This window comes from Eptatretus burgeri, chromosome 13 (genome assembly GCF_056783735.1).
Source record: "Eptatretus burgeri isolate ZD-2024b chromosome 13, Ebu_testis_v1, whole genome shotgun sequence".
NCBI lineage: Eukaryota > Metazoa > Chordata > Myxini > Myxiniformes > Myxinidae > Eptatretus > Eptatretus burgeri.
In genome coordinates, this window is record NC_140973.1 from 83338766 (window position 1) to 83364883 (window position 26118).

At 43.0% G+C, this 26118-nt stretch overlaps 1 protein-coding gene across 11 annotated transcripts in view; it reads right to left on the reverse strand.

Moving 5' to 3' along the window:
* The window catches only part of LOC147014926 (uncharacterized), a 54221-nt gene that overhangs the window by 27465 nt on the left and 638 nt on the right, over nucleotides 1-26118 (reverse strand). For 6 of the 11 annotated variants that reach the window (XM_085853410.1, XM_085853407.1, XM_085853406.1 and 3 more), the window contains exons 2-5: nucleotides 15596-16061; nucleotides 13413-13571; nucleotides 5456-5593; nucleotides 5192-5340 (exon numbers count right to left, since the gene is read on the reverse strand). In XM_085853410.1, the coding sequence (XP_085709536.1) occupies nucleotides 5192-5340; nucleotides 5456-5593; nucleotides 13413-13571; nucleotides 15596-16058 (909 nt within the window). In that variant the 5' untranslated portion in view covers nucleotides 16059-16061. Of the gene's footprint in view, nucleotides 1-2271; nucleotides 5341-5455; nucleotides 5594-13412; nucleotides 13572-14705; nucleotides 15172-15303; nucleotides 15333-15595; nucleotides 16062-16270; nucleotides 20111-26118 lie in introns of those variants that run through there. The other 5 variants (XM_085853404.1, XM_085853402.1, XM_085853409.1 and 2 more) reach the window with 5 other exon arrangements.

Genomic DNA, 26118 nt, shown 5'->3' on the forward strand with positions numbered 1-26118 from the left:
CCAATTGGCCATTTGAAAATCCAAATTTTGAAAAATTTGAAAAAGAAAAAAAAAAAAAAACTTCAAAAAAATTTGAAGTCACAGCTGGCTGATATTCTTGAAGCGCAAGTGAACATCTGAGACAGAGAACCAAAGGGAGATGCAGTCATCATTGATGGCTCAGCACTTATCAATGCCCTACTTCCACGCACTTCAAAGATAGTTGATGACTATGCTGAAGGAGACATCATCCCAAAGGTGGAATCCTATGGTGCCAGGTACGAGAGGGTGGACGTAGTGTTTGAAGTGTACAAGAAGTCAAGTCTGAAGTCCGAGGCAAGGTCGAAAAGGTGGCAAGGAATCAGAAGAAGAGTGACAGGAACCAGTAAGACCCCAAGTAACTGGAGAAGCTTTCTTCGAGATGACAGCAACAAGACAGCTGTTTCACTTCCTTGCGGAAAAGATGTGTAAAGCACAGACGACAAGCAGTCATTGTCATAAAAGGAGAAGATGCCATTAGCAACACAAGGAAGTCACTGGATGCTGTGTCTCCATGTTGTCATGAAGAAGCTGACACTCGAATATTTGTACACGCCAGGGATGCAACGACGGATGGTAGCAAGCCCATTATCATTCAGGCTAATGACACAGACGTACTAGTCATAGCAATATCTGTACTGCCATCCTTACAGGAACTAGGTCTTGAGAACATGTGGATTGCCTTTGGCCAAGGAGCCAAGGCGCAATGGATTCCAGTCCATGAGGTAGTTTCTGCAATACGGCCTCAGAAAGCTTGAGGGATCCCATACTTCCATGCGTTCACTGGATGTGACGTCGTGTCTGCCTTCCACGGTAAAGGGAAGAAAACTGCATGGTAGACTTGGAACGTCTTTGATGATGTTTCTGAAACATTCGCCAACCTCAGCCAGCATCCAACATTGATTCGTGATGTTGACTTTTTTGAAGTTTTTTTTTTCTTCAAAATTTGGATTTTCAAATGGCCAATCAGGCAGATTTGTTTAGAATCCCCTGGAGAACAAATGTGCCAAATTTGATGCTTGCATCATCATTTGCACGATTCCTCTTAAAAATTGCTGTTATCTGCCCAACTTGGCCTGCTGTCATCGTTTATTCCAATTTGGCCTGCCTGGCCTCTAATCGCTGTGCCAAATCCATTTAGTCTTTCAACTCTGCTTTTAAAACAGCCTTCAGCTCAGCCTCGTACGTTTCATTCTTAATTGTCAGCTCTTCCTGGTCTATTCTTTGGTCAGCCTTGCCTGTGAGCACTTGCACTACCATAGTTACGTGGATGGCAACCACTGGATAGGACACAAGCACACCGAGTGGTTGGTTACCTTCCACCTGCTGAAGTCGACACTTCAAATACGCCTGAACTATAACTGCTTCTCATGAGCTGATGCTGAGTGGTGGTCACCAGCTTGTGATTCAGAGGGGGCTTATCCCACACCGGTTACAAAACAATATTATGGTGCAATAAGTTTAACCCTCAAAGAGTCCCAAATGAACCCAATTGTTTGCACGATAAAACAGCAATATGGGGCAAACAGTTTCTTCAGAAATAAATACTTTATTACATAGGACACGATAATAAGGTACAATTTCCGGAAAAAACCCCACAACACGACAACTTATCCACACACTAGGTAACACATGCACACAGCACACTCAAGCATGATGTTGAGGTTAGTATGGCATATGTGTATGGAAGGTAGTTGGAGCACACAAATGCAACAGAATATATGCCGAGTCAGCCTCAGTCCCTCTACTTCCACCTTCCTCTGTCTCTCCAGAAAAGAGAAAGCAGGAACCTTCACATTATGTGTCACCCTGGTTATCACCACCACTTATTTCACTCACATTGTCCTGAACCACTTCATTGTTTTGGGGTGATTCAATTCCATATTCTAGGAATAGTGCTCTCATATTTAGTTTGAAATTGTCATAGGCCTTCTCTTCAGCATTCCCAGCTGCATGATTGGTTTCAATCTTTATCAGTAACAGTTGGTCAAACATTGTAACAAGGTCTGTACCTCGGAGTGGTGTCCGGCCAAAATCTGCCACAAATTTTTTGTCATGACCAGAAGTTGAGACAACCCACAATATGTGCAGCAAACTTATCCACACCCTGTAATAAGTTAAGGTGAGGCCAAACTGACACTCCATAGCCAGGTGCCACAATCCGAATCAAGGGTCTGATTAGAGGGCTAGGACAACCAAATTATGCCAAACGGAATAAGCTAAACGAACAAATGAAATCAGATGACAATGTAATTCCAAAAATAGATCTTTATTTTTACCATAAAATCCAAAAACAAAACCAAAATAACATAGCAACAGAAGCAAGCCTATTTCCTGATCTCAACCATTTTCTAAACAGGCTATTTAATTCTACAAGTGTAACAACAGGCTCGCAACTTGAAAAAGGTTGAAAATGCCCTTTCTGGAATGTGCTGTCCAGTACCAGTCGCTCGAGACTGAAACAGAACAGGGAAGAAGTTCCATCAAACTATTGGCAGCCAAGGCGGTGTAATGAGCTGCAGTGACAGCTAGGCTGTCACAACGGATGAAAGATATCGCAAGTGGTCAACAAAATGTGGGGGCATGGCAGTACGCTCCAATGACTGATTTTAAAATCACTTGCAGGTAGAAGTTGGTCGAGTCAGAGGTCAAAGGGAAACAATTGACAAGACTGGACCGGAAATGCTGCTACTCTCAAAGTGTGCACGATCGATGCTGTCCACTTTGCTCATATTCAAAACGATGGCACTCGACCATGGACAGAGACAATTTATTTTAAGCAATGGTTCACTGCATACTCAAATAATCTCCCGTCACTCTGTCCATGACTAACTCGGTACATCGTCTCATTGGGGCCACAACTGTCAGGTTTCACAGAAATTTGACTTCGATTCGGCTCTGCTGTCCATCCCCTTGCAGCCAACTCTGTGACCCACGATCTCTCCAACTCAGAACAGCTCTGACTCCAACACAGTTTGACCACACTGCCTTGGCTCTCACTCGACTGACAACCAGCACTTAGCATGCTGCCCTTTATCAAGTGACAATCCAACGCAACCTTCAGCCAATAGTACCCTTGCAGGTCAAAATATGTGCTCAAAGACTGCTCTTATAGCATGCGATGCATGCTTTCTGGATATCCAGGGATAAGAAGAGTCATGAAGATGGTAAATATGTTCTGGTCACATTTCCAATGGACAAGATATAGCTCGTTATTTTATTCCCAGACTTATCCAACCATATCACCTGCCAGTAATCTCACATCATTTTTATCCCAAAAACATTGCCTTATCTTCCTTCGATCAATTATTTCAACTTCAAACATGCTAGATTACATCTACTAAATCAACGGGGTCTGGGGGAAGAGGGGGGGGAGGAAATCAATGATTATATTTCTAATCAAACACAGCAAACAATAAGAGGGCAATGAAAGTCATCAAAACCATTTCAAGGAAATATCATGTCCATTTTCTACAGCAGATAAAATATCAGTGAAATATTTATGATTTCAGTGCTCTTCGCTCGATTGAGGCCAAAGTAATGGGATACCAACTGTTCAAAATTATTGTTTTGTCGAATTTTTTTTTCTCCATCACGTCTTGTTCAAGTTCCTTGCTTTAAATCTTCACACTACCCGATACCATGACTTCGTACTATATTGTGATGTGACCTTTCAGTTTGGGTGCCAACACGTTACTCCACTCATGCCTTTGTGTGGTGAATTCCTCTGATCCTATTTTGGGGTCTACGTTCTGATGAGTGGCCGGTACTTTGTTGCATCTGTATATTCAACCTACATTGGTTCAACTGACTCACTCCTGCTGTTGTGTTTATTATTGGAATCTTCCGTGATGATGCCGAGAATAGGGTCTGTTGCTTTCACATTGTATGCAGGTCGGTGGTCTCGTGTTTTCTAGTCTATTCTCCAATTATGGCTCCCTCTGCTCTAACAGTCATCTGATTCCTAACCACCCCCCCCCGCCCCCCGCCCCACCAAATATCTACTCCAGGATGAAAACCCCTTTTAGAAGTAAAAAAATATTATAAACCACGAACACGTACGACTACCCTTTTAAATAGTCGCTACTGCTGTTTAACACAAAACTGAAAAATCTGGAGGAATCCCAACATCCTTGAGGCATTCTATGCTTACGCGTCCACCACAGAAGAATGTACCGGAGCCGAGATCTACAGTGATCTATATACCCCACAGAGAATAATATGACCCTTCCTGCCCTTTCCGTAGGGAGGGGGTATACTAGTCAAATTATGAAGCCATTCATGCAGTGTTCTTGATCCTGGCCTTCATTCTCCGTTCCAAATCAACATTCCTTTTTTTGGACACCTCCACCCCCAACCTCAACTCTTGTTGTCTATTTTAGTCTATCAAGCAATCTTAAAGTTCCATGCGCCTTTCTGTTTGTCAAAGTTTTGACATTTTTCTTCCCAATTTGCTTCGTAGTTTTCTTTTTTAGCCTCCTTTGCAAAAGTTGGCTATTACTGCATCTCTCAAGTAGTGAAAATGTTTTTCAAGGTGAGTAAGGGATATTGGTTTGGCCTCACTCACGCATTATGTTTATCGAGTTCTGCTGTGTGATGCATTGAGATTTTCACGTACACGACCGATTCTACGGTTGTTGTTCAGTGTACCTAATTCGATTTCGGTGTGGCTTTTCATGTGCACTTTCAAGTGCCCTAACTGTTTAAAGGTCTTACCACAAACAGAGCAATTATACGGACGCTCTCCGGTGTGAGTCCTCATGTGGACTCTCAGGTTTCCTGAGAATGCAAAATCTTTTCCACAAACAGAGCACACGTATGGACGCTCTCCGGTGTGAACCCTCATATGCTTCTTCATGTTGTTCATCTCAATAAAACCTTTACCACAAACAGAGCATTTGTATGGACTCTCTGTCGCTCTGATATGGCTCTTCATGTGGACTTTCATGTGTCCCGACTGTCTGAAACGCTTACCACAGACAGAGCACGTGTATGGACGCTCTCCGGTGTGAGTCCTCATGTGGATTCTGAGGTTCCCTGTGAATGCAAAACTCTTACCACAAATTAGACACTTGTACGGACGCTCTCCGGTGTGAATCCTCAAATGGTATTTCATGTGCCCCAACTGAGTAAAACTCTTACCACAGATCAAGCACTTATACAAGTTATTTACCTTTTGGAAATAATTTTGTGAAAATAAACTGCTCTTGGGTTTGTTGTTTTTGCAAAAACTGAGATTGTACGTTTCAGTCGATGAACCCTGGGGGCATGCCACCGCGTGCTTCAATAACGTCATCTTCTTTTTGGATTCAGTGGATCGATCTGTAAATAGAACAGGTCACGTGACCTTCACAGCACATTTTCTGGAAAAATAATCAGATTATTCTGACAAATGTCCTCAAAGTAAAGACCAAGTATAGCGTGTGGTCCTTCCTACCAGACATCGGGAAAGCAGCAACGCCAATTTCCTTACGGACTTCACACGGTTCACCTTTCACAAAAATGTCACTCAAAGCCCTTGGGGGATTTGAAGCAAAACGGCCTTGCAAATCATCTTCTCTTATTAGATCATCACCTGTGCACAAGTTGCTGTCAGTTAAGTGGAGAAAATAAAAAGTAGCTGCTGCAATAAAGATGACATTAAATTGATTAAACAATCTTTCGTGGTTAAAAAAATAGAATTACTAGGATAAACTCGAGTGTTCATAGAACACCTTAACCAATGCAGTGTTCCAGTATGTAATGTAATTGAAATTAAAAAAAGATTTTAAAGGTTGTAGAAAAAAAAAAAAACAAGGACAAATGTGTCCAAGAGCCACATACAAAAGGTTTTGTCTTCACCAGAAGAAGAAGAAGAAGAAGAAGAAGAAGAAGAGGAAAACAAAAACAACAACTTCCGATATTTCGTCACGTGCCTTGATTGAGGCAATAGCGACACCCATCATGGACGATTGTCGTTCATGATGAGAAAATAGTGTATTTACGAAATGACAATACATTAAATGGAATAATCTTTAAATAGTAACGTGAACTTTTCGAAACTTTAAAGCAAATGTCCGAATATATTTAAAAGTTCATGATAGATGCTCTCAAAAGGCACCGTCAATGCGAGGATGTGTACAGGTGTTTAGTATTTCAGGGGATCCGGATCCTGTATATAAAAAAGCCGAGTCCTAAAGGTTTTGTCTTCACAAGATGAACAACAACAACAACAACAACAAAAAGAAGAAGAAGAAGAAGAAGAAGAAGAACGCCGAGCTCTCTTAGAGCCACGTTCGCTAAGCGAGACAAGGCTAAAAATGCAAAAGTTTACCGCCATGAATGCAGCGTGTTATACACCACCTTATTGAACACGTTACTTTAGTTATTCGTGCTCGTTGTTTGTGTCCTTCATGATGTCCTTAAAAATAGTAAGTTTTCTGTTTTGAATTATTTTCAATTTTGTTTAACTGCCAGACAGACAGAGTAAAAATATTATCACTCCTCTCTCTCCACATGTGTGATGGGGACAATTTCAGAGCCAAAGTGCTGTTAAACTACAGGTTTGTTTTTAAATTCATGTTCAAAACAAAACATTCTATCGAAATAAAGTTGTTCCTCGATCATAAACTGACGTTTGTAGGACGGACAGAAGTGAACCAATCACTTAACCCTACACGGGGTAATAAGAGGAATAGATCCTTGTGGTTTGGTAACCCTTTTCAAATGAAAAAGTAAAATTGGTTCAAAGATGGTCCTTTTAATATATGTATGCACATGAAACTACCGAATTGTAATAACTTAAGCCAAAAAAGTATGCTTTAAGTCAGAAGGCTAAATAAATTTACTAGAATCACATGAATCACAATGTCTCTCCCTACCCTCTACCCCATACACTTTGACGCCTGCAAAACCCAAAGAAAAACTCCATAAATGTTTTCCTGGTTTAATCTGAAAGAGATGCGACAAGGTATTTTGGTGCCGAGTATTGTCTTGATAAATTTAAATGTAAAGGCTTGGCAGGCCCAACCCCTTAACCTTGTGATCAGTTTTGACCTTTGACTCCTGTGAAATTGACTGGGACACTGCAACAAATATCTGCTTCTTCAAGGAAACTCTCCACTGTTGGTCTGCTTCTGTCCCCCACCAGTCTCCAGCACAACACCCTGCACTCAACTTGTCCCTCGTTTGCCTAGGTCAGTGTGATTAGATAGCACGCCTTTCAGCTTCTCTGGGTCTGACCACTGATTCAGCTTCTTCAACAAAGCATCATGTACTTTTGACAATGTCTGCGGTTCCACTATTGGCTTGAAACACTGCTCAAGCCACACATCATGGCTGAGTACTCTACCTGGAAGTTCAGGAAAGCCACACGCTTTAACATGTTTAGCACCATCACCAACTTCTGTGCATCTTCCTTACTTGGGTTCATCTCTGGATTGGAACCTCTGCCAAGTGCAGGAAATAGGGTAGTTTCTGAAAACCACTGTTATGGTCCTTTCAACATCGATCAGCCATCTACTGCCAAACTCCTTGGATCATGACTGGAGAACAGATATCTGGAAAGGTTACCTGCCTGTCTGGAATCCACCACACAGCAGGAATAATTGTGGTAAAAACCCACAAGCATGTCGTCAATTCATTTAGTCACGTGGTATGGCACCATCTTCAGGACGTCTTTCACAACCAACTATAGTCGGTAAATGCAAAAGTGGATGATTCATTTCTGGAACGACATGTGCCAGTCTAGCTCCCACACCTGTCTTGTGTCCCATGTTAACCCTTTCCCCATTGAAACATCTCGACAATGCCTTGTCCTTGAAATTGACCTCTGAGGTAGAGACAATCGTGACATGGATGCTGGCAGCACTTGAGCTCTTACAAGGGGCATCAAGGGAACAAATACTGGACATCCTGGAAGGAATGTTGTGAAGATAGCTCGCATTAATAATCTCTACCTGTTTACCCTTGTCTGTAGAGCCATGGGAAAATACTCTGATGTAATCTGACTTGTTGATATTCAAAATTAACCTCCTTTTTCATTTTATAATTAATTAAAAGGGCACTCGGTAGAGCGCGTACCTCCACCCCACAATGCCTGATCCACGAGAACATATCGGGCCCAATACATTTTTGAAATATCATGTTATACAGTACTATAATCGCTTTTGGCCCTATCTCTCAATGATGAGACCGAGAATCTTGGTGATATGAAGACTGAGAATCCTCCAGAGAGCACCCTGATTCACTGAATCAAATGCTTTGCGGAGATCAACATAGGCTGCAAGCAGCCCCTGCTGAAACTCTCGTCTGCGTTCGGTAAGGACCCGAAGAGCAAGGATACGGTCAATCGTTGACCTCTTTGGTGTGAAGCCTGACTGCTCTGGATGCTGGTGTTTAGGAAGATGGTGGCAGACGCCATCAATAATTATCCAAGCAAGAACCGTGCCCAGCACAGAGAACAGCGAAACCCCTTGGTAGCTGTTGCAGTCCTAGTGATCACCCTTCCCTTTCCAGAGAGGGACAACAAGGCCCCTCTTCCAGTCAGTTGAGATGATGCCTGTGTTCCAGGCAGAGCACAGAACTGCATGCAATGACATGAGTGCAGCATTTCCACCAGCCTTGAGAAGTTCAGTATGGATGCCACAGATCCCAGGAGCTTCACCTCCTTTCAACTGGATCGCCACAGCCTGGGTTCCCACAAACGAAGGTAGTTCACAGTTGATGTGAGGGTCAGCAATTGGGAAAATACCACCCCTGACATCGAACTCAACAGCTGATGGGTCAGCCTGGTACAGCCACTCAAATTAACCGGGACCTTCACTTCGACCTCCTCTATCAAGAGCCCACCACCTTCTGCTCGAACAGCAGCACACCGAGGGATGGGCTTGGAGGAACGCAATGTACAAATTCCTCGAACAGGATGAGAATCCCTTGACCACAGGCGATTCTCTACCCCTTCACAGATTCCTCACACATCGGACTCCTTGTCCGCCCTCAGCGAACGTACAGTTTTACACCTCAGCTACCTGAACAGCTCCGCTCTGCCTTTAAACCTGGTCCTGTGGCTCTGGTCATTGGTACTGTCTCTTGAGGGACAAAGTTCTTCTTTGCAGGACAAGGGGTTCTAAGACAACCACCGGCAACATCAAGGATGGTGGTCTTGAAGGCACTCCACAACTCCTCAAGATCCCTGAAACACCCAGACCCCCAAAATCCCAACTCATTCTGTTCACAAACTCCTCAGCTACCCTCTCATCCTTGAGCTTGCCAACATACAGCCTAGGCTGGGATGGTACCATTGTCCCAGATTTAAGCTGCAACTTCAGAGTTGCTACAACAAGTCTGTGGTCAGTGTTGTTGAAATGGGCACTCCAGTAGACCCTGCAGTTCTGGATCATCCTCCAGTACCCATCAATGAGCACATTGTCAATCTCCTTTGCTACACTACCAGAGTTGGAATACGAAATCCAGTGATGATCATGTGGGCGATGGAACCATGAACCAGCCACCCTAAGTCCATGACTTCTTGCAAAGTCAAGGAACTTAGTGCGATTCTGATTCACAGTTCCAGACCCATGAGGACCAACACGTGTCTCTTAACAACCATCCCTATCAGTTTCATTCGATGTAGTGAAATCCCAAAGACTAGAAGTGTACAGTCGGGCCCAAAAGTTTGCATACACTTGAGCAGAATACAGTTGACTTCCATTTATACCTCTTTTCTCTACAATAATCATAATTCTTTCCATTCCTAGAACAATTTCAACCATTCTCCCTTATTTATATCAAAGGTTTCTGCAACCTTTGTACTTTGGATGATCTTATTCAGTTTAATTAATGATGTGACAAAAATAGCGGGTCAAAAGTTTACATACAGCAGACTCTAATATTGTTTAATACTTTGTTGCATAGCCTTTAACCTTTAGAACTTGTCAGTCTTGCAGGATAACCATCAATCAGCTTCTTACAATTCTCTGAAGGTATTTTAACCCATTCTTCTTGATAGTGTTGGTAGAGTTCAGTCAAATTGGTGGGTTTCCTCTTTTGCACTCTTTTTCAATTCCGTCCACAAATTCTCCATTGGATTTAAGTCCGGTCTTTGAGCTGGCCATTCCAAAACATCAACCTTGTTCTGCTGAAGCCATCCAGCAACCAACTTCGAAGTATGCTTTGGGTCGTTGTCATGTTGGAAGGTCCAGCGACGTCCGAGGTTCAGCTTTCGAGCGGACTGCTTCAGGTTCCCTTGGATAATTTCCAAGTAGCCTTCCTTCTTCATGGTGCCATCCTTTTTATACAGTGCTCCTGGACCACTCGCAGCAAACATCCCCATAGCATGATGCTGCCACCACCATGCTTCACCGTGGGTATTGTGCTCCTCGGTTTGAAGGCCTCTCCCTTCTCTCGCCAGACGTACTGTGGGTCATTGTGGCCGAAAAGTTCCATCAAACCCAAGGACACTCCGCCAGAAGCCTCTATCTTTGTCCTTGTGCTTTCTTGAATATTTCAGCCTGGCTTCGCAGTGGCGTTTTTGAAGGAGAGGCTTCCTTCATGCTCTGCAGCCTCTTGGTCCGTTTCGGTGCAGGACCCTCTGGACGGTGGACAGTGACACCTTCGTCCCTGAAGCCTCCAATTCTTGGCACAGGTGTTTCTTGGTAGTCTTGGGGTTGAAGTGCACCTTTCTGACCAATGCCTTCTCATCGGTTGGTGTCAACTTGGACTTCCGGCCTGATCTTGGTTGTCCCAAGGTCCCTATACTTCCGCACAATTGTCTGGACAGATGACCGTGGCACTTCTAGTTGCCTAGATATGGCCCCTAGAGAAGTCCCTGACTTGTGCAACTGGATAATGCTCTTCCTCAGGTCTTGAGAGTATTCTTTTGCCTTCCCCATGCTGGCTCAAGTGAAAATAGGACCTGAATAGGAAACCTAGGCCCTTTATACAGCCATGGGAGCACGAGCTGGCTGACCTGTTACGTAACAATTATAATCACCAGAGAGTGGGGGACACAATACCAGTGATAGAAGGCCATTTCAGAACATTCTCGGCCTTTCGAAAGCCAATTATGCAGCAAGTCACCTTGGTGTATGTAAACTTTTGACCCACTATTTTTGTCACATCATTAATTAAACTGTGAATAAAATCATCCAAAGTACAAAAGTTGCAGAAACTCTTGATAGAAACAAGGGAGAATGGTTGAAATTGCTCTAGGAATGGAAAAAATTATGATTATTGAAGAGAAAAGAGGTATAAATGGAAGCCAACTGTATTCTGCTCAAGCGTATGCAAACTTTTGGGCCCGACTGTATCTCGCCTGGGGCACTGATGAACCACAAACTCAAGCACGGCATCGGATGCATCCTTCACGGTGAGATAACTCGCTTCAGTCGGAGCATATACAGAGACCAGGGAAATGACACTCAAGGAGTGATGAATCCTTCGTCTCATAATACGCTCGTGGACCGATGTTACCTCAATTATCATTGGAGTCAGCTTATTGGACACAGCTACAGCAACTCCTTGGGTATTGTTACCATCAGAGCGACCAGAGCTGTAGTAGTTGTAACCACCCACCATGGTTTCACCACTATCCGGTCTCCAAACCTCAGAGAGTGCTGCAATACTGATGTTGAAATGCTGGAGCTCAGATGATAAGAGACAGGTGATCATTCTCTCTTAAGGAGAGGACATTTCAGGTACACACCTGAAGGGACCACCTCAGGTTAACCCGAGGAGACCGCCGTCTAATGGATGACACCTCAGCACCACACCGACACATACTACCACAACCCGACCCAGGAAGGATACCCTGTGCTTTTCCTACTCTCATCAAAGAATGGGGATCTCAAAGGCTTTGCCCCAATCCCTTTTTTTTTTTTTTTTTTTTTTGTATACCTTGGTCGAGGCTCGTATGAGAGCGAACACACAACTCACAGCAAGGAGGCATGAGACAAGAGGGGCGGGAGTGGAAGGGACAAAACATTGGGGAACAGACACAGGTGAACTGTGGAAGGGAGAGGGATGGGGATGGGACGGGGAACATGGCGAGGAGAAGATGGACATTACAGGGACTTTCAGGAAGGAAAGCAGGAGAATTGAAGGAAGTGGGCTTGGGTGGATTATCAGGGGTAGAAAAGATCGAGGATTTGGATGGGGGAAGATAAGAGGTGGTGGTGAACAGCTGTTTTGAAAGCCTGGAGGGAAGAATGGGAAAGAATAGAGTGAGGAAGTTTATTCCAAAGGCGGGAAAAAAGAGGAATGAAAGAGTGAAGATGAGCAGTGAGCACTTTATCCAGTGAGCTGCCATGTGAAGGGTACTCCCAAGCAGTGTGTTTTCAGTTTTCTTTGCATTTTTATCTTGTCAAAACAAAGTTTTTGCAAGATATGTTAGTCAGCTTGTATGTTTTTTTTAATTTTTTATTTGTCTGTAATCACGTATAAAAAATTCTGCAGAGCACAGTTATCATTGGAAATTTTTGTAACTTCGCATATCAGAGGCCTATAGAGGTCCCTTTCAGCGCACAAAATTTTGAAGGTCAAGGTCAAAGGTCAAGGTCACTTTGTCACAAATCAGGGGAGTCGACGAAACCCTTATTTTTTGAGTAATTTTGATCGGATCGTCTTCAAACTTCATGGGAATATAGTTCATGGTCTGGGACTCAGCTGTTTAATTTTTGGTGGCGATTGTCCTTGACCTTCATATGTTTTTTTTTTTTTTTGTCTGTAATCACGTATAAATCACTCTGCAGAGCACAGTTATCATTGTAAATTTTTGTAACTTCGCATATCAGAGCCCTATAGAGGTCCCTTTCAGCGCATAAAATTTTGAAGGTCAAGGTCATTTTGTTGCAAATCAGGGGAGTCGACGAAACCCTTATTTTTTGAGTAATTTTAATCGAATCGTCTCCAAACTTTATGGGAATGTAGTATATGGTCTGGCACTCAGCTGATTAGTTTTTGGTGGCGATTGGCCTTGACCTTCATGGTTAGCGCCTGAGGTCAAACATATTTGACCTCAAGGTCAAATTTTCAAGTTTTAGGAACCATATCGTGTAGTACCTCAAATTGAACACCTCGATGAGTGCTTTCTAGATATGTCAAGCTTGAGACATTATGACGTCATTTGGTGACGTTATGAGGCAAAAACATATTTTTCATGGTTACTCTGTAGAACGATTCTCATCGGAATCTCTCGTAGGCAGATATTCCTCAAGGAGTCGCTCCTGGTGGATAGCAGCTCTGTTCACCTCAGTGTGACCTTAAAGAAGTCACACGTGGTCATCTTTTGGCAAGATACGGGTCACCCTGAGGGTGACATTGGTTTATTTGTGTGTTTTAGGAATAAAGTGTTTAATGGTGTTTAAACACGGAATAAAGTGTTTAATGGTGGCCGGAGTGCAAATCCTGCTACCAACCTCCTAGAAAGAGGAAGTCTGCAGGAGGAAGTCCGCAGACACAGTTGGGCACCAGATATGAATGGACGTTGGCCCACAAGGAGCTCATCTGTCCTTTGACAGGTTTTGTTTTTAATCCTGCTGGGTGTCCATATCCATACACCCTCCATACCAGGAAACCTGGTGGGAGAGACAGTTTAGTTGCCGACAAATCGACCATGAAACGGATTTGCACAGGTTTACATGGTACCTGTAGCAAGTCACAGATCCAATCTGGCCCGACCTGAGAAAAAGACACCTCTGCTATTGTGTATATACCCATCTTGTGAGAAATAATTTACACTGCAGGAAAAACATGTTTCTTGCTTGTGTAACTGTCCATCACTGAACAAGTTACACATTCATTCTGCAGGAGAGAGTATCGAGGTCTTCACCATTAGGTTTTCCTTGGCCTACAAAACCTTTAGCCATCCAACAGGCAGTGATGTTTCCATAGCAACATCAATTTTGATTTGTAAAACATTGGACAACATTGAGAAAAATGTATGATCAACTGTAGAATCAATGGAAGCATGGTTTGTGAATGTCACTTTATCCTTCAGTCATGATTCTTCCAAAGATTAAACCCTCTTGATCACCGATCTGGACCAAGATAGTCGATCAACGACTTTTAGATGCTCGTTTTTACAAATCAAATCACAATGCATTAGAAACACCTTGTTCATAGGTATAGCAATGACTGACCAATGGCTGCACTCCCATACGAGCAAATTTCTGATTGTCTGAAACGCAGTGTGTAACAAGGAAAAGATAATTGGAACATAACTTCGATCAGTTATCAAAAGCAATTTTCAAACTCAAATATTTCATCAAATACATGAAATAGCAATATACATTATCAGCAATATTCCAAAAAGAGAATATCGTTGATATAGTTACATCCATAGTGTCGTGGATGGACTTGAAGCCCATTATCACATTGACTAATTGGGCCATTTCTGATTATGTGCAAAGAATTAAAATTGGAACTGAGAAACATCTTGGAGAGCTGCATCAGTTTTATTTTAAGCTCACCTGGACTTTAGTCCGGTGAGCTTATGCGATCTGGCAGTATCCTTCGGAAAGTCAGTCAATGAGTCTGCAAACACTTCCAGTCATTATCGCTTGAACCAAACATACAATTTTGATGAAACTTGGCCAAAAGCTTCATATCTGATGCTGAATGAATGAGTATTGACCGCATCAAAATATGCGCTCATTAACGGGGTGAAATCAGGCCAAAATCACAAAAAAAATATTCCTGCCCTCACCTACCGGGACATTGCATCAGCAGCACAGCCATGCCCTCAGCCAAAAACATGACCTGTAAACATGTATCGCTCTAATCAGCATCGAGAGGGCTTCCATTCAACCAATCAAGTACGACCAGATTCTGTGCATGAACAAAATTTTGATATTTTATGAAGTCATTGTCTGTTGCTCCTGATCCAGGTAAACTTCAGGACCTGTGGTCCTACTTTTGTATCGAGGGACGGGGCTCATGGAAGAGCGAGAACACAGAGCAGAACAGAAGGAACACAGTAAAAAAAAAAAACTGGGAAACAGGCTAACAGCAGAATAGAGGGAAACAATAGAACGACATTTGAGGGAAGAATGAGTGAGTGGAAGAATGAGGGAATAAACGAAGGGGGAGAAAGACGCAGGACATGAACAAGCTGATAGAAGCTCAAGAACAAGTAAAAGCAAAAAGAACAGGAAGGAAAAACTGAGGATGAAGGTGCAATGGAATGTATCAGTGGAAAGATTGGTGAAGGGAGGTAGGAGAAAACACAATAACCTGGGAAGAAAGGAATAGGCTTTTGGAGAGGGTCACTGAGGGTAGACAGGATCATGAGTGTGGATGGGAGATGACCTGAGGAAGTGAACAGCCATCTTGATGCTCTGGAGGCAAGAATGGTAGTATTCCACCAACTGAGGAAGTTGGCTCGCCAGACAGGAAAAAATAAAGAATAATAGGAACAAAATAATCCACAACAAAGTTTTAAGAACAGTGCTATTCAATGAAAGAAACACAAAATTAGCCAACAAATCCTTACATCATATTTATATGCTCGTTGCACAAAATATTTAAAAGAATAACTATACGATAGTGCAACATAAATGGTTTACATGACATTAAAACAGAAATCCATTTCATTACATACCAAATTGTGTGGTTGATCCGTTCTCTTCAGGTTGGAGGCTGTAAATATCTTCAATTTTGATTCCATGCATTTTGCTCGTCTCAGCCTTTTCTTGCTGCTCAATGTCACCGATAAGAGACATAAATGGAGGATCAGAGGAGCTCAGCTTCTGGGCGCAGCTAGAGAATTCCTCGCTCACTTTATTCAACATGGCACACAAAATGTCCATCATGGCAGATTCTGGAGGCTGGACAACTTGCGGCTGCCAGAAAGTCTCCACAAAGTTGCGGAACTCGGCATACATCACAAAAGGAATTTTTTGTTTGGCAAAGGAGAACAGCTCTGCTCTCACAGAGTCTGACTTGGTGCATGCTTGGAGCAATTCTTGGTTCTTTATGCCCAGCTCCATGACCATGGCTTGGGCAGTTTCCAATCTAAGGCCATGAACGTGCAGCCATTCTGTGAAGTTCTCTACCTCACACATGGCCTAAAGTAGATAAAACACATGAAACAAACAAAAAAAAGTGACATTAACATCAATCAATGGCTTTCTTTTCCAGATATTCCAGAATTGCTTATACAATGATCAGGAGTGATCATTCTATCTACGAGGAACTTTGTATCTACCTGTCAAGTCTCTTCAAATAAGCTTCTCCCTTTAAAAGCCCTCCAAATAACAGACAAGTTTTAACTCACCCCCCTATAACTCCAGTGGTCACGTCCAGCTTGCACCCACGGTGCAGTGCAAGCGACCTAGCACTTCACTCTGAGGAACACCACCACGCAGTCCAAGTAGACCACAAAACTCTCATCCAGTGGACGCAGTCCGCAAGAGGGGAGGAGGACGGGGTTTGACAGATAGCCATAAGTTACTCGTACATAGAATGATCACTACTCATCATTACAATCTACATTCATAACTTACCTGATAACTCTCTTCAAATAAATTATATTGGCACAGAGTGGCAGTCAGTGGTGGGATGGCAAGAGTTCCCCCCTCGGGGAATTATATGGGCTAGTGAGATGTGACTAGCAGTGGAGAGGGAGGCTCTGTCAAAGGAAGAGTCTGGCTAGCATATCTCTAAAGTACTTGCTCAGGAGGCTGCCCTTAGGATGTCATCAAGGGCAGCACTCTGGAAGAGGCAAAGAAGTGGTCATCCCTCTCGTGTCATGGGCCCTTACTCTATCAGTGACGAGGGCACAATCATCAGCCATGCAGATTGCTGATAGAATCCAACTTGACAGTATCTCAAGAAACTGCCTTATGTGGTGTCCTCACACTGAAAACGCGACGACGCCCGCAGGTGCCTTGTGCAGTCCAAATAACATTGCAGTGCCCTGTCTGGCGCATGTCATTTATTTATTTTAAAGTGGAGGCAGTTTGCAGGTTTGGGAGAACCACCTCCACTGAGGCTGCCTTCGGTTTATGGCCAATAAATTGGCATGAGGGTTCAGCCTCACAGACCTTGGCTCAAACAGAATGTGGCCACTGGCCATGGTGAGAGCTTGAAAAGGTGCTGCTTATGTCCTGTGGCCACGAGAAAGACAGTCTTTTCCGACAGATGCTGTAAAGAGGCACCCTCCCAAAGTTTCCGCAGCACCTGAACCAAGGCCTGGAGAACCAAAAGCAAACTCAATGAACGAACCAGCTGTTTCAGTGAAGGCCTCTTCAAAGAGAAGGATATCACATATTTGGACAGGATGCTCATTGATGAAACTGAAGAACTGCCCAGAAAACCTTTGTGAACCACCGCAATAGCCATGCTGTAACCCCTAATAATGGCAAAGGTTAATTTCATATTAAATAGGGAGACGAGGACGTCAGCCACCTTTTCCTAAGGGGCAACACTCAGATCCACCTCTTAATCCCATCACCATCTGTAAAAAAAGAAAAAAAAAAAAAAACTGCCAAACTGGAATCATTGGTAATTTGGGTGGATTCATGTGGCACTGGGTATAAAAAGAGGCAGCTCTTCCAAAAAGGCATGCCTCTTCCATAGATCTCCTGACATGTGCCACAGTGTTAGTCGGAGATGGGCAGGGTTCCTGTATGGAATTCTCGAGCATGGTTGAGATGGGAGGCCCTCCTTGAGAGGGAGGAACCTCGGGAACGCCACTTCGATGGAGAAGCTCCTCAAGCCAGGGGCGTCTGGGCCACCAAGGAGCCAAAAAGACCTCTGCCCCCCCCCCTGCTTTAACTTCGCAGGATGGCATACTCAGTCAACCATGGCTGTCCAGGAGGTGGAAAATACATCGATCGGCCAAGCCTCCAGATCCTGTGTCCAGGAACGGTACATTAGAGGGTGATGACGGAGCTATGATGCAAGGAAGTTGATTTGTGGAGAACTGAAAAGCTTGAACATCATCTTTACAACCTGTGGATGGAGTGACTACTCTGAAGGTAGGTACGGTCCTCTTGACAAAAAATCCGCCAGTAGGTTTCTTCCCCCAGAAAGCACGCTGCAGAAAGATCTATCCCCTGTCGGCGAGTCCATTCCTATACTTCCAGCCCCAGATGACAAAGAGAGGAGTGAGTCCCTCCCCGTTTGCTGATATATGCCACAACCATGCAGTTCTGTCTTGATCAGTACAGAATGTCCTTTCACATCTTCTAGAAAACCCTGAAGAGCCAGCCCAGCAGCCATCAGCTCTCACATGTTGATGTGAGCTAGAGATTCTAGAGGGGACCACTTGCCAGACAAAAAATTGCCTTGACAGTGTGCCTTACAGCTCTTCTTGGAGGCATCTGCTGTCACGACCACTTAAGGCAGATGTAGCAGGAATGGTTTTCCCACCAGGAGGGGCTGTTTTCTGCCCCAAAACATGAAGAGCTGCTTTCGCTCCTGCAGGATGGGGACGGGTAGGTTCAGAAGGATCCCCTTGAAGGGATTAGTGATGTTGAAGGTAGGTCTGTACTGGCTGCATATGGAGCCTGCAATCCGGTATCAGACCTGCAAGACTGGTGGAAACTCGAGCCAGGCCTTTGCCAGATCCAGCTTCAGAAGTTAGTCAAAATGACCTCGATTGGATCTTCTCTTTCCGGTGGGTGGACGGACGAGCCACCTGAGCTGGAATGTCTAGGTCCGCCTCTAGGGAAGGAGTTTTTTTCATTTTTATACAAAAGATCTAAGCTCATAATGGAGTTGCCACTCACACATCTCTCATGTATGGACATAAAGACGATACAACACAGGACTATAGACGAGACAAACACAGCCAATGAGTTTGAGGAAAGTGCAGTCACTTCCCAAGATACTCTGAGTACCAGTGATGTCACAACAGTGTATCTTTCTCACTGCACCCAGAGGGACATTTCCTCAGGAGAAATTTTCTCCTCTCCATCGATACCAACCAGTCGGAATTTTCCGTGCTCTATCCTTTTAAATGTTTACGTCAAGTGAAGAAATGGCAGTATACCATAATGATAGTCTTTGGTACGACTCGGCTGGGGTTTGAACCGCTGACCCCCCAGACTCTAAAAAGATGCAAACTGGACTTCTCCCAATACGATACTTTTGAAATGACGCAAATCACCCCCAGAATGCTCACCGTGCATGCGCAGTAACCATACAAAACAGCAGGGTTCAGGGCACCCGAGATAGCACAGGGTGTTCCAAAAAGACCCAGACAACTTTGGTTGTAAATCTATTTAGTACCACAAATGATATAACTATACTCTTTGTTGTATTTGATACAGAAACTCGTCGGTTTTTTTTCTCTCAGGTCTGGTGGTTTAATATAAAAGAAAATGGTGACTCCACAGGAGAAGGCTCAGTGCGTCGAATGGTTCAGAGAGGAGATCCAACACGCAAGTTCAGCATAATTTCCGTACAAGGTATGGAAGGAATCCACCATTGTGTACCAGTACCAGAGAGTGTTACAAGAGGTTTAAGGAAATTGGAAGTTGTCAGAAACAGAAAAGTACTGGTCGTCCAAGCACAGGTGCAACACATATTAAATGAGTGCATGAATAATTTCAACAAAGTTCCAGAAAATCAATTTGACGTGCATCCAGAGAACAGGGACTACGAACCACCAATGTACGCAGGATTTTGCATAAAAGACTGAAGCTTTATGTCTACAAGGTGCAGATTCTGCAGGAACTCAAACCAAATGACGGACCCAAATGCAAGGTGTTTGCTTTGGAAATGCTCAGTCGCATAGAGGACGACGAAGATTACCTGAAAATGGTCATGTTCACACACGAAGCTTGTTTTCATGTATCGGGGAAGATCAACTCGCACAATGTGAGGATCTGGGGCTCTGAAAACCCCCCACGTGGTCATTGCGCCAGACCAAAGGTCAATATGTGGTGTGGACTTTTTCATGACCGCTTGATGGGTCTGTTTTTCTTTGCAGAGGATATAGAAACCTCAACAATTTACATTAACATGTTGGAAGGATTCACCTTCCCACAGATTGAAAACCTGCAACCCGATGTCATTTTTCAACAGGACGGCACTTCCGCTTATTGGGCCTTAGTCATTCGAGCCGTCCTGAATGAAAAATTTCATTGAGATTGATGAAAAAAATTCAGAATTAAAATATATATATATATATATATATATATTTAATAGAGCATCTCCATGCAAAAATAGTGGCTGCGGATGTACTGATTTATCTCCCTTCAATTCAGAACCATCCGCAGTCCCCCAGAGAAATTTGGGAATGAGAAACAGACGAATGGCAGAGACCTTGGTGATCCTTTACCTTCTCGGTTGCCCTTTTCTTGTGAAGGGTCTGGATTTTGGTGGCCACGGCATGTCATGCTGTAGGATCATATGGCACGGATGTTCTCCTGCGAAGGAACACACCCTGGGAAGGCTGACTCCAATTTGACTTTCAAGCTGACGGAGACAATCGCCAAAACAAATTTCTCTCATGATGCCGTCCCAGCTCCAATGGAAATTGAGGAGGCACCTACCTGCAGGTGCTATTTCCCCATTCTGCTTTGATTTACGCAACTAAAGGCAGAGCTTGGCAACGGTTTCCCACGCATGTCTGTCGTGCTCTAGTTTTTTGCCAATGGCTGCTGAGAAGTGGCCCCCAAACAGTGGCCCATGCATTGACAGGGTGAGCAAAGACTTGCTCACTGTCAATTTGCCAAAAACCACTGGCATGGAAATTGAGACGGCATTCTCAATCTGCGTGGTACACCATCCTCTTGTATTATTGGCACTACCTTTAACAGACAAGTACTGAGCACCCTGTGACCGGCAGTTGGTCAGGCTGCATGAGACTCAAGCCAACTACAGCCAAATATTAGAACCTTCACCTTTCCTCCTCTATTTTGAATGACTTGCAGTGAAAATAAATGGGACGGTTCTGACCCACTGCGATATTCTTCGCCAAACGGTCTAGTTCCGGGGAAGGATGGGGAACGACAAAATAACTGGTCATAATCTTCAAATACAAAGCGAAAAACATGTTTCATATTGGGAGTGCCATATTTAAGCGGATGCTCGGTGCAAAATGAGTTTTTTTTTTTGTATAAAATTCATATGGGGAGGAACGAATGAACACAAAGACTGACTCCCCGGACATCCCGACTGACTGAAGGCCTTGGTGGCCATTGAGAGATCACGTGACTAGAAAACTCAGCTTTCAGTGTCTGAGGTGACACTTGAGGGAGAAAATGGTGTAACAAGGCTGCTGCCACCTCACCTGCCTGCACCACCTGCTTCACCTCTCTAGGATCTGCCTCAGCAGAAAAGGAAGCAGGTTCTCCTGGAGGGAAGGAAACAGTAGGAATACAATCATGAAGATATATTTCACTGCTGCTGCTCCCTCGAAGGGACTGCACCCACCTAGCAGGTAGTCTAGATTTCCTTTCCCTGCCATGATAGTGGAAGAGTCAGTTCCAGGGTCCAAATATATCCACCTGCTGTACACAGCGTGAGGTTCAGTCTTTTCAGATGACCATTGTGAAGAAGATGAAGGGGCACCCTAGGCAGCCGGGATAAAACCCAAAGAAGTCGACAAGGTCATCCCTGTGAGGTTTTGGTATTATATAGGTGGTGGGGGCACTACCACCTGTTCGTGGAAAGAGGGTGAGAACACCATCGCCGATTGAAGGGGAAAACGGTGGGGATGTGGGAACTGTGCTTGGTCCTGCTATTGAGATACAAAGATATCTAGAAAACATCTCAAAATGCAAAGCCCGTCCGCATCCACTTTGAACTCAAACTAAAATTGACGAAAACGGGTTAAAAAAAATTGTACATTTTATTAATTTGTGATCTCCATAATAAAGATTTGTTGAAGATTTGAAGACGAGAGCACAATTGGTGAAAATGTTACAGCCTGGATATACACACTGAATCTCAATGGTAAACAAGAATTTTGATGAAAACATTTATGGCTGGTCTCCCACTTTACTGATGACATCATCCTTACAATCCTCTATTCCCCATTGGGAGTAGAATGAGATGTGCCAAGTTTAAAATTTTTCTGAACAGTGGTTTCAGAGATATAATGCTTTTTTCATTTTTTGCTTTTAAACCAAGATGGCTACCATACCACGTGACCTATGATGTCACAATTTTCATTAAAATATTTTCCATGGGGGATCGCTCCGACCATGAAAATTGTGTGCCAATCGGATAAGTGGTTGCTGAGAAGAAAAAAAAATGTTTAAAATAATACTGCAAAAAGCGGCCAAGAAAGGGTCAAAGAATAACAAAAATAATAATGAAAATGATTTCAACAAAATTAGTAATTTGTCTTCTCCATATTCTCGTCATAAAGCTTTATTGAAAATTTGATGACAAAAGCTCAAATGGTAAAAAAAAATATATGGCCCAGACGCACAGAAGTGATTGCAAAACCACATGTTCCGTTGCGTGGGGAATGGGCTAAAAATGGGGTCATCAGCGGAACTGAGAGATATGTCAGTACCTGAGTGGTGCGACAAAAGAGAGGAAGCGGTGGGTCGCTCACAGTGAATTGTGGGTTTGAGTTCAACACAACCATTGGAGTTATAGGCGGCGAGTTAAAATTTGCTTTTTGTCGGCATTCCTACTTTTAAAGGGCAAAGCTTATTTAAATCGACTTCATATGTAGGTAAAGTTGTAAATGTAGATCTGTTGATCTGTTGATCTGCTGGCCAACAAAACAATAAAAAGAGTAATCAGATTGCAAACCCTCACCAGGACGTGTTTTGTGTGGTGTTTGTGTACTGGTGTGTTATGTAAGATAATTAATGAAACATAACTCGAACAGCCACTTTATAACTGGTGGCAGTGATGACAGGGGTACCAAGACGTCCCGCTTTGATGGTACACCTGACTCTGACCCATGAGGGTTTTTTTTCATTATTATTCAATTGAATTTAGAATGGGATTAAAATAAATTAAATTCAAATTAAATGGAAGACTAAATAGGTACAATTCCCACTTTGGAGTAATCAGAAGGAACCCAAACAAGCAAAAATCAAAGATGAAGTCATCAGGATGAACCTGGATAGGATTCGTATTTCAGCTGCTACTCCTCTACCCTCAAACCCATCCAGGCACAGCCGAGTGAGTCTTATTCCAAAAAAAAAAAATAAATTAATAACTCCACAGATCAAAAAATTAAATAATTCTGGCTGCCAGGCCAATGAAGTTGAAATTTAAAACATGTATTCCCCATATCTACGAGATCATAATTGTGAAGTTTCATGTCGATTGATTAAGCGGTTCCAGAGAAAACATTATTTAATATTTTTCTTCAATCCAATATGGCTGCCAAACCATGTGACCTATCAATTATTCCTTAACAAATTGTGCACCCATGGCTTGCGGAACACTTGTGTGAAGTTTCCCCTCGATTTGTCCAGCCGTTCTGGAGAAGATTTTTATGGGTTTTCGGGTAAATCCAGTGCTCCAGCTCCTCAAATGCAGTCTGACTTCCCCTTCCCTTTTAGCTATTTGAACCTTCCCAGTAACAAACGAGAATGGCACTTGGAAATGCACATTCCTCCGCCAGGATGAACAGTTTACGTTTTGTTTCCCACTGATAGGTCGGATCTGGAGTCAGACCTGAACCAAAATCTAATCAACTTGTTCTTGTCACCTCACCAACTCATCCATCTAGTTTCCTCAAAATCCATCCACAACATAATTCCGTGCTTTTCTAATCATGCTATGTATCGTGTTAGCCCTATCTCTACGGTAAATAATAACTTTAATAAATAAATGAGATTTAAAACCCTCGTATCTGGAACCAGATCTTCACTGAATTGAATCACTTCGTCTTTGTCAGTTGTCAGTCGTCACGCACCCAACCTGTCCACCAAGTTTCGTCCGATTCTGGCCGTAACTTTTTGAGATATGCTGCTCACAGACAGACACAGGTGAAAAACATAATGTACGTCCACATTTGGTGGAGAAGGTAACCGGTAACCCGAGAGCTCTTAACGTCCCCGAGTCTCGGCTCAGTTCTTCATTTTCCTCTTCTCTCATCTGGAGAATTACCTCGTCGTCTACGTCCGGTCAGTCATGCAAGGTGGTTTAAGACGGTGGCCCATTCACATCTCATGTTGTCCCTTGCACCGTTTTTCTGTTTCACCGACGCAAGCCATTTGTCTTGTCTTCACAAAGCTTCCAATTCTTCTTTAACTGATCTGCTGAGCTTCCATCGTCAGTGTGTTGGTCCTTCGTCGTCCATGAGCCTCAACTTCTGTACTTTAAAAAAACAGTTTCATTTGTATTTGTCCCATTTGTGCTGCATCTTCAGTGTGTGTGTGTGCGTGTGCGTGTGCGTGTGTGGTACTGTGATGGCGTGTCAGTGTTTCCCTCTCATTCATGATGCAGGGAACAGAGGCCATGTTCAAATCCCACAAGTGTCCACTTCCCACCGAGGTCCTTGCATTGTCTCCCAATACCCCCCACGACTTTGTCCTACATGTGCTTTAGGTAACTGTTCCGTGATCGTTTGATCGATGTAAAATGTATATACTGCATTTATAGCGAACGCAGTGAGCTTCATACTTAACGCGTGCACATAAGAGAATAGGAAACAACAGCAACAACAACAACAACAACAACAACACAATACCCCTGACGATTTGGAATCCGTGTTGTGGCTTTGACCCTTTTGCTTCCGGTTGTTTTTAAACGCTGTGCGGTGTATAAACACGATTGGGTTTTATTTCTATCTTGTGAATATTACTTAACGCGTGCACATGAGAGAATAGGAAACAACAACACAATACCATGGCAATTTTGAATCCGTGTGGTTGGCTATAACCCTTTTGCTTCCGTTTTTTTTTTTTTTGCTTCTGGTTATTTTTTGTTTCCGGTTTTTGTCATGGGGAATGATGCATGCCGGGAGATAAAGGCATCGTCGGAGACATGAAAGACCCAAATATCAGACATGGTGTATATTTCCTCCACTTATTTTAATAAAGATATCTCCTGCATCATCAAAAAATAATTTTTAATCATGATTTACGTTATTTGATCGCTGATCCCGAATCCAGGCCGAAGTAACTGGAAATTGCGGATACAGTTGTGAACAAGTTATAGGTAAAGTCAGAAGCGAATGTAAGAAGAATACTACGTTCGCTTCTAGTATTTATTTTTTTAGATGAGATCCTGTTCTTGGCGTTGTAGTTGTCGAGGTGAAGGTAATGTTGAGGTAATATTTATTTTTTAGATGAGATTATGTTCTAGGCGGTGTAGTTGTCGTTGCGAAGGTAATGTTGAGGTAATATTTATTTTTTAGATGAGATCCTGTTCTAGGCGGTGTAGTTGTTGTGAAGGTCATGTTGAGGTAATATTCATTTTTTTAAATGAGATCTTGTTCTAGGCGGTGTAGTTGTCGTTGTGAAGGTAATGTTGAGGTAATATTTATTTTTTTTAGATGAGATCCTGTTCTTGGCAGTGTAGTTGTCGTTGGGAAGGTAATGTTGAGGTAATATTTATTTTTTTTTAGATGAGATCCTGTTCTCGGCGGTGTAGTTGTCGTTGTGAAGGTAATGTTGAGGTAATATTTATTTTTTAGATGAGATCCTGTTCTTGGCGGAGTAGTTGTTGTGAAGGTAATGTTGAGGTAATATTAATTTTTTTAGATGAGATCCTGTTCTTGGCGGTGTAGATGTTGTTGTGAAGGAAAAGTTGAGGTAATATATATATATATATATTTTTTTTTTTAGATGAGATCCTGTTCTCGGCAGTGTAGTTGTCGTTGTGAAGGTAATGTTGAGGTAATATTTATTTTTTAGATGAGATCCTGCTCTCGGCAGTGTAGTTGTTGTGAAGGTAATGTTGAGGTAATATTAATTGTTTTCGGATGAGATCTTGTTCTCGGCGGTGTAGTTGTCGTTGTGAAGGAAAAGTTGAGGTAATATTAATTTTTTTTTAGATGATATCCTGTTCTAGGCGGTGTAGTTGTCGTTGTGAAGGTAATGTTGAGGAATTTTTTTTCAGATGAGATCCTGTTCAAGGCGGTGTAGTTGTAAAGGTAATGTTGAGGTAATAGGTGACGTCAGAAGCGAATGTAAGAAGAATTCTACGTTCGCTTTTCGGCTTTGCCTATTCCATATAATCATATAACATACA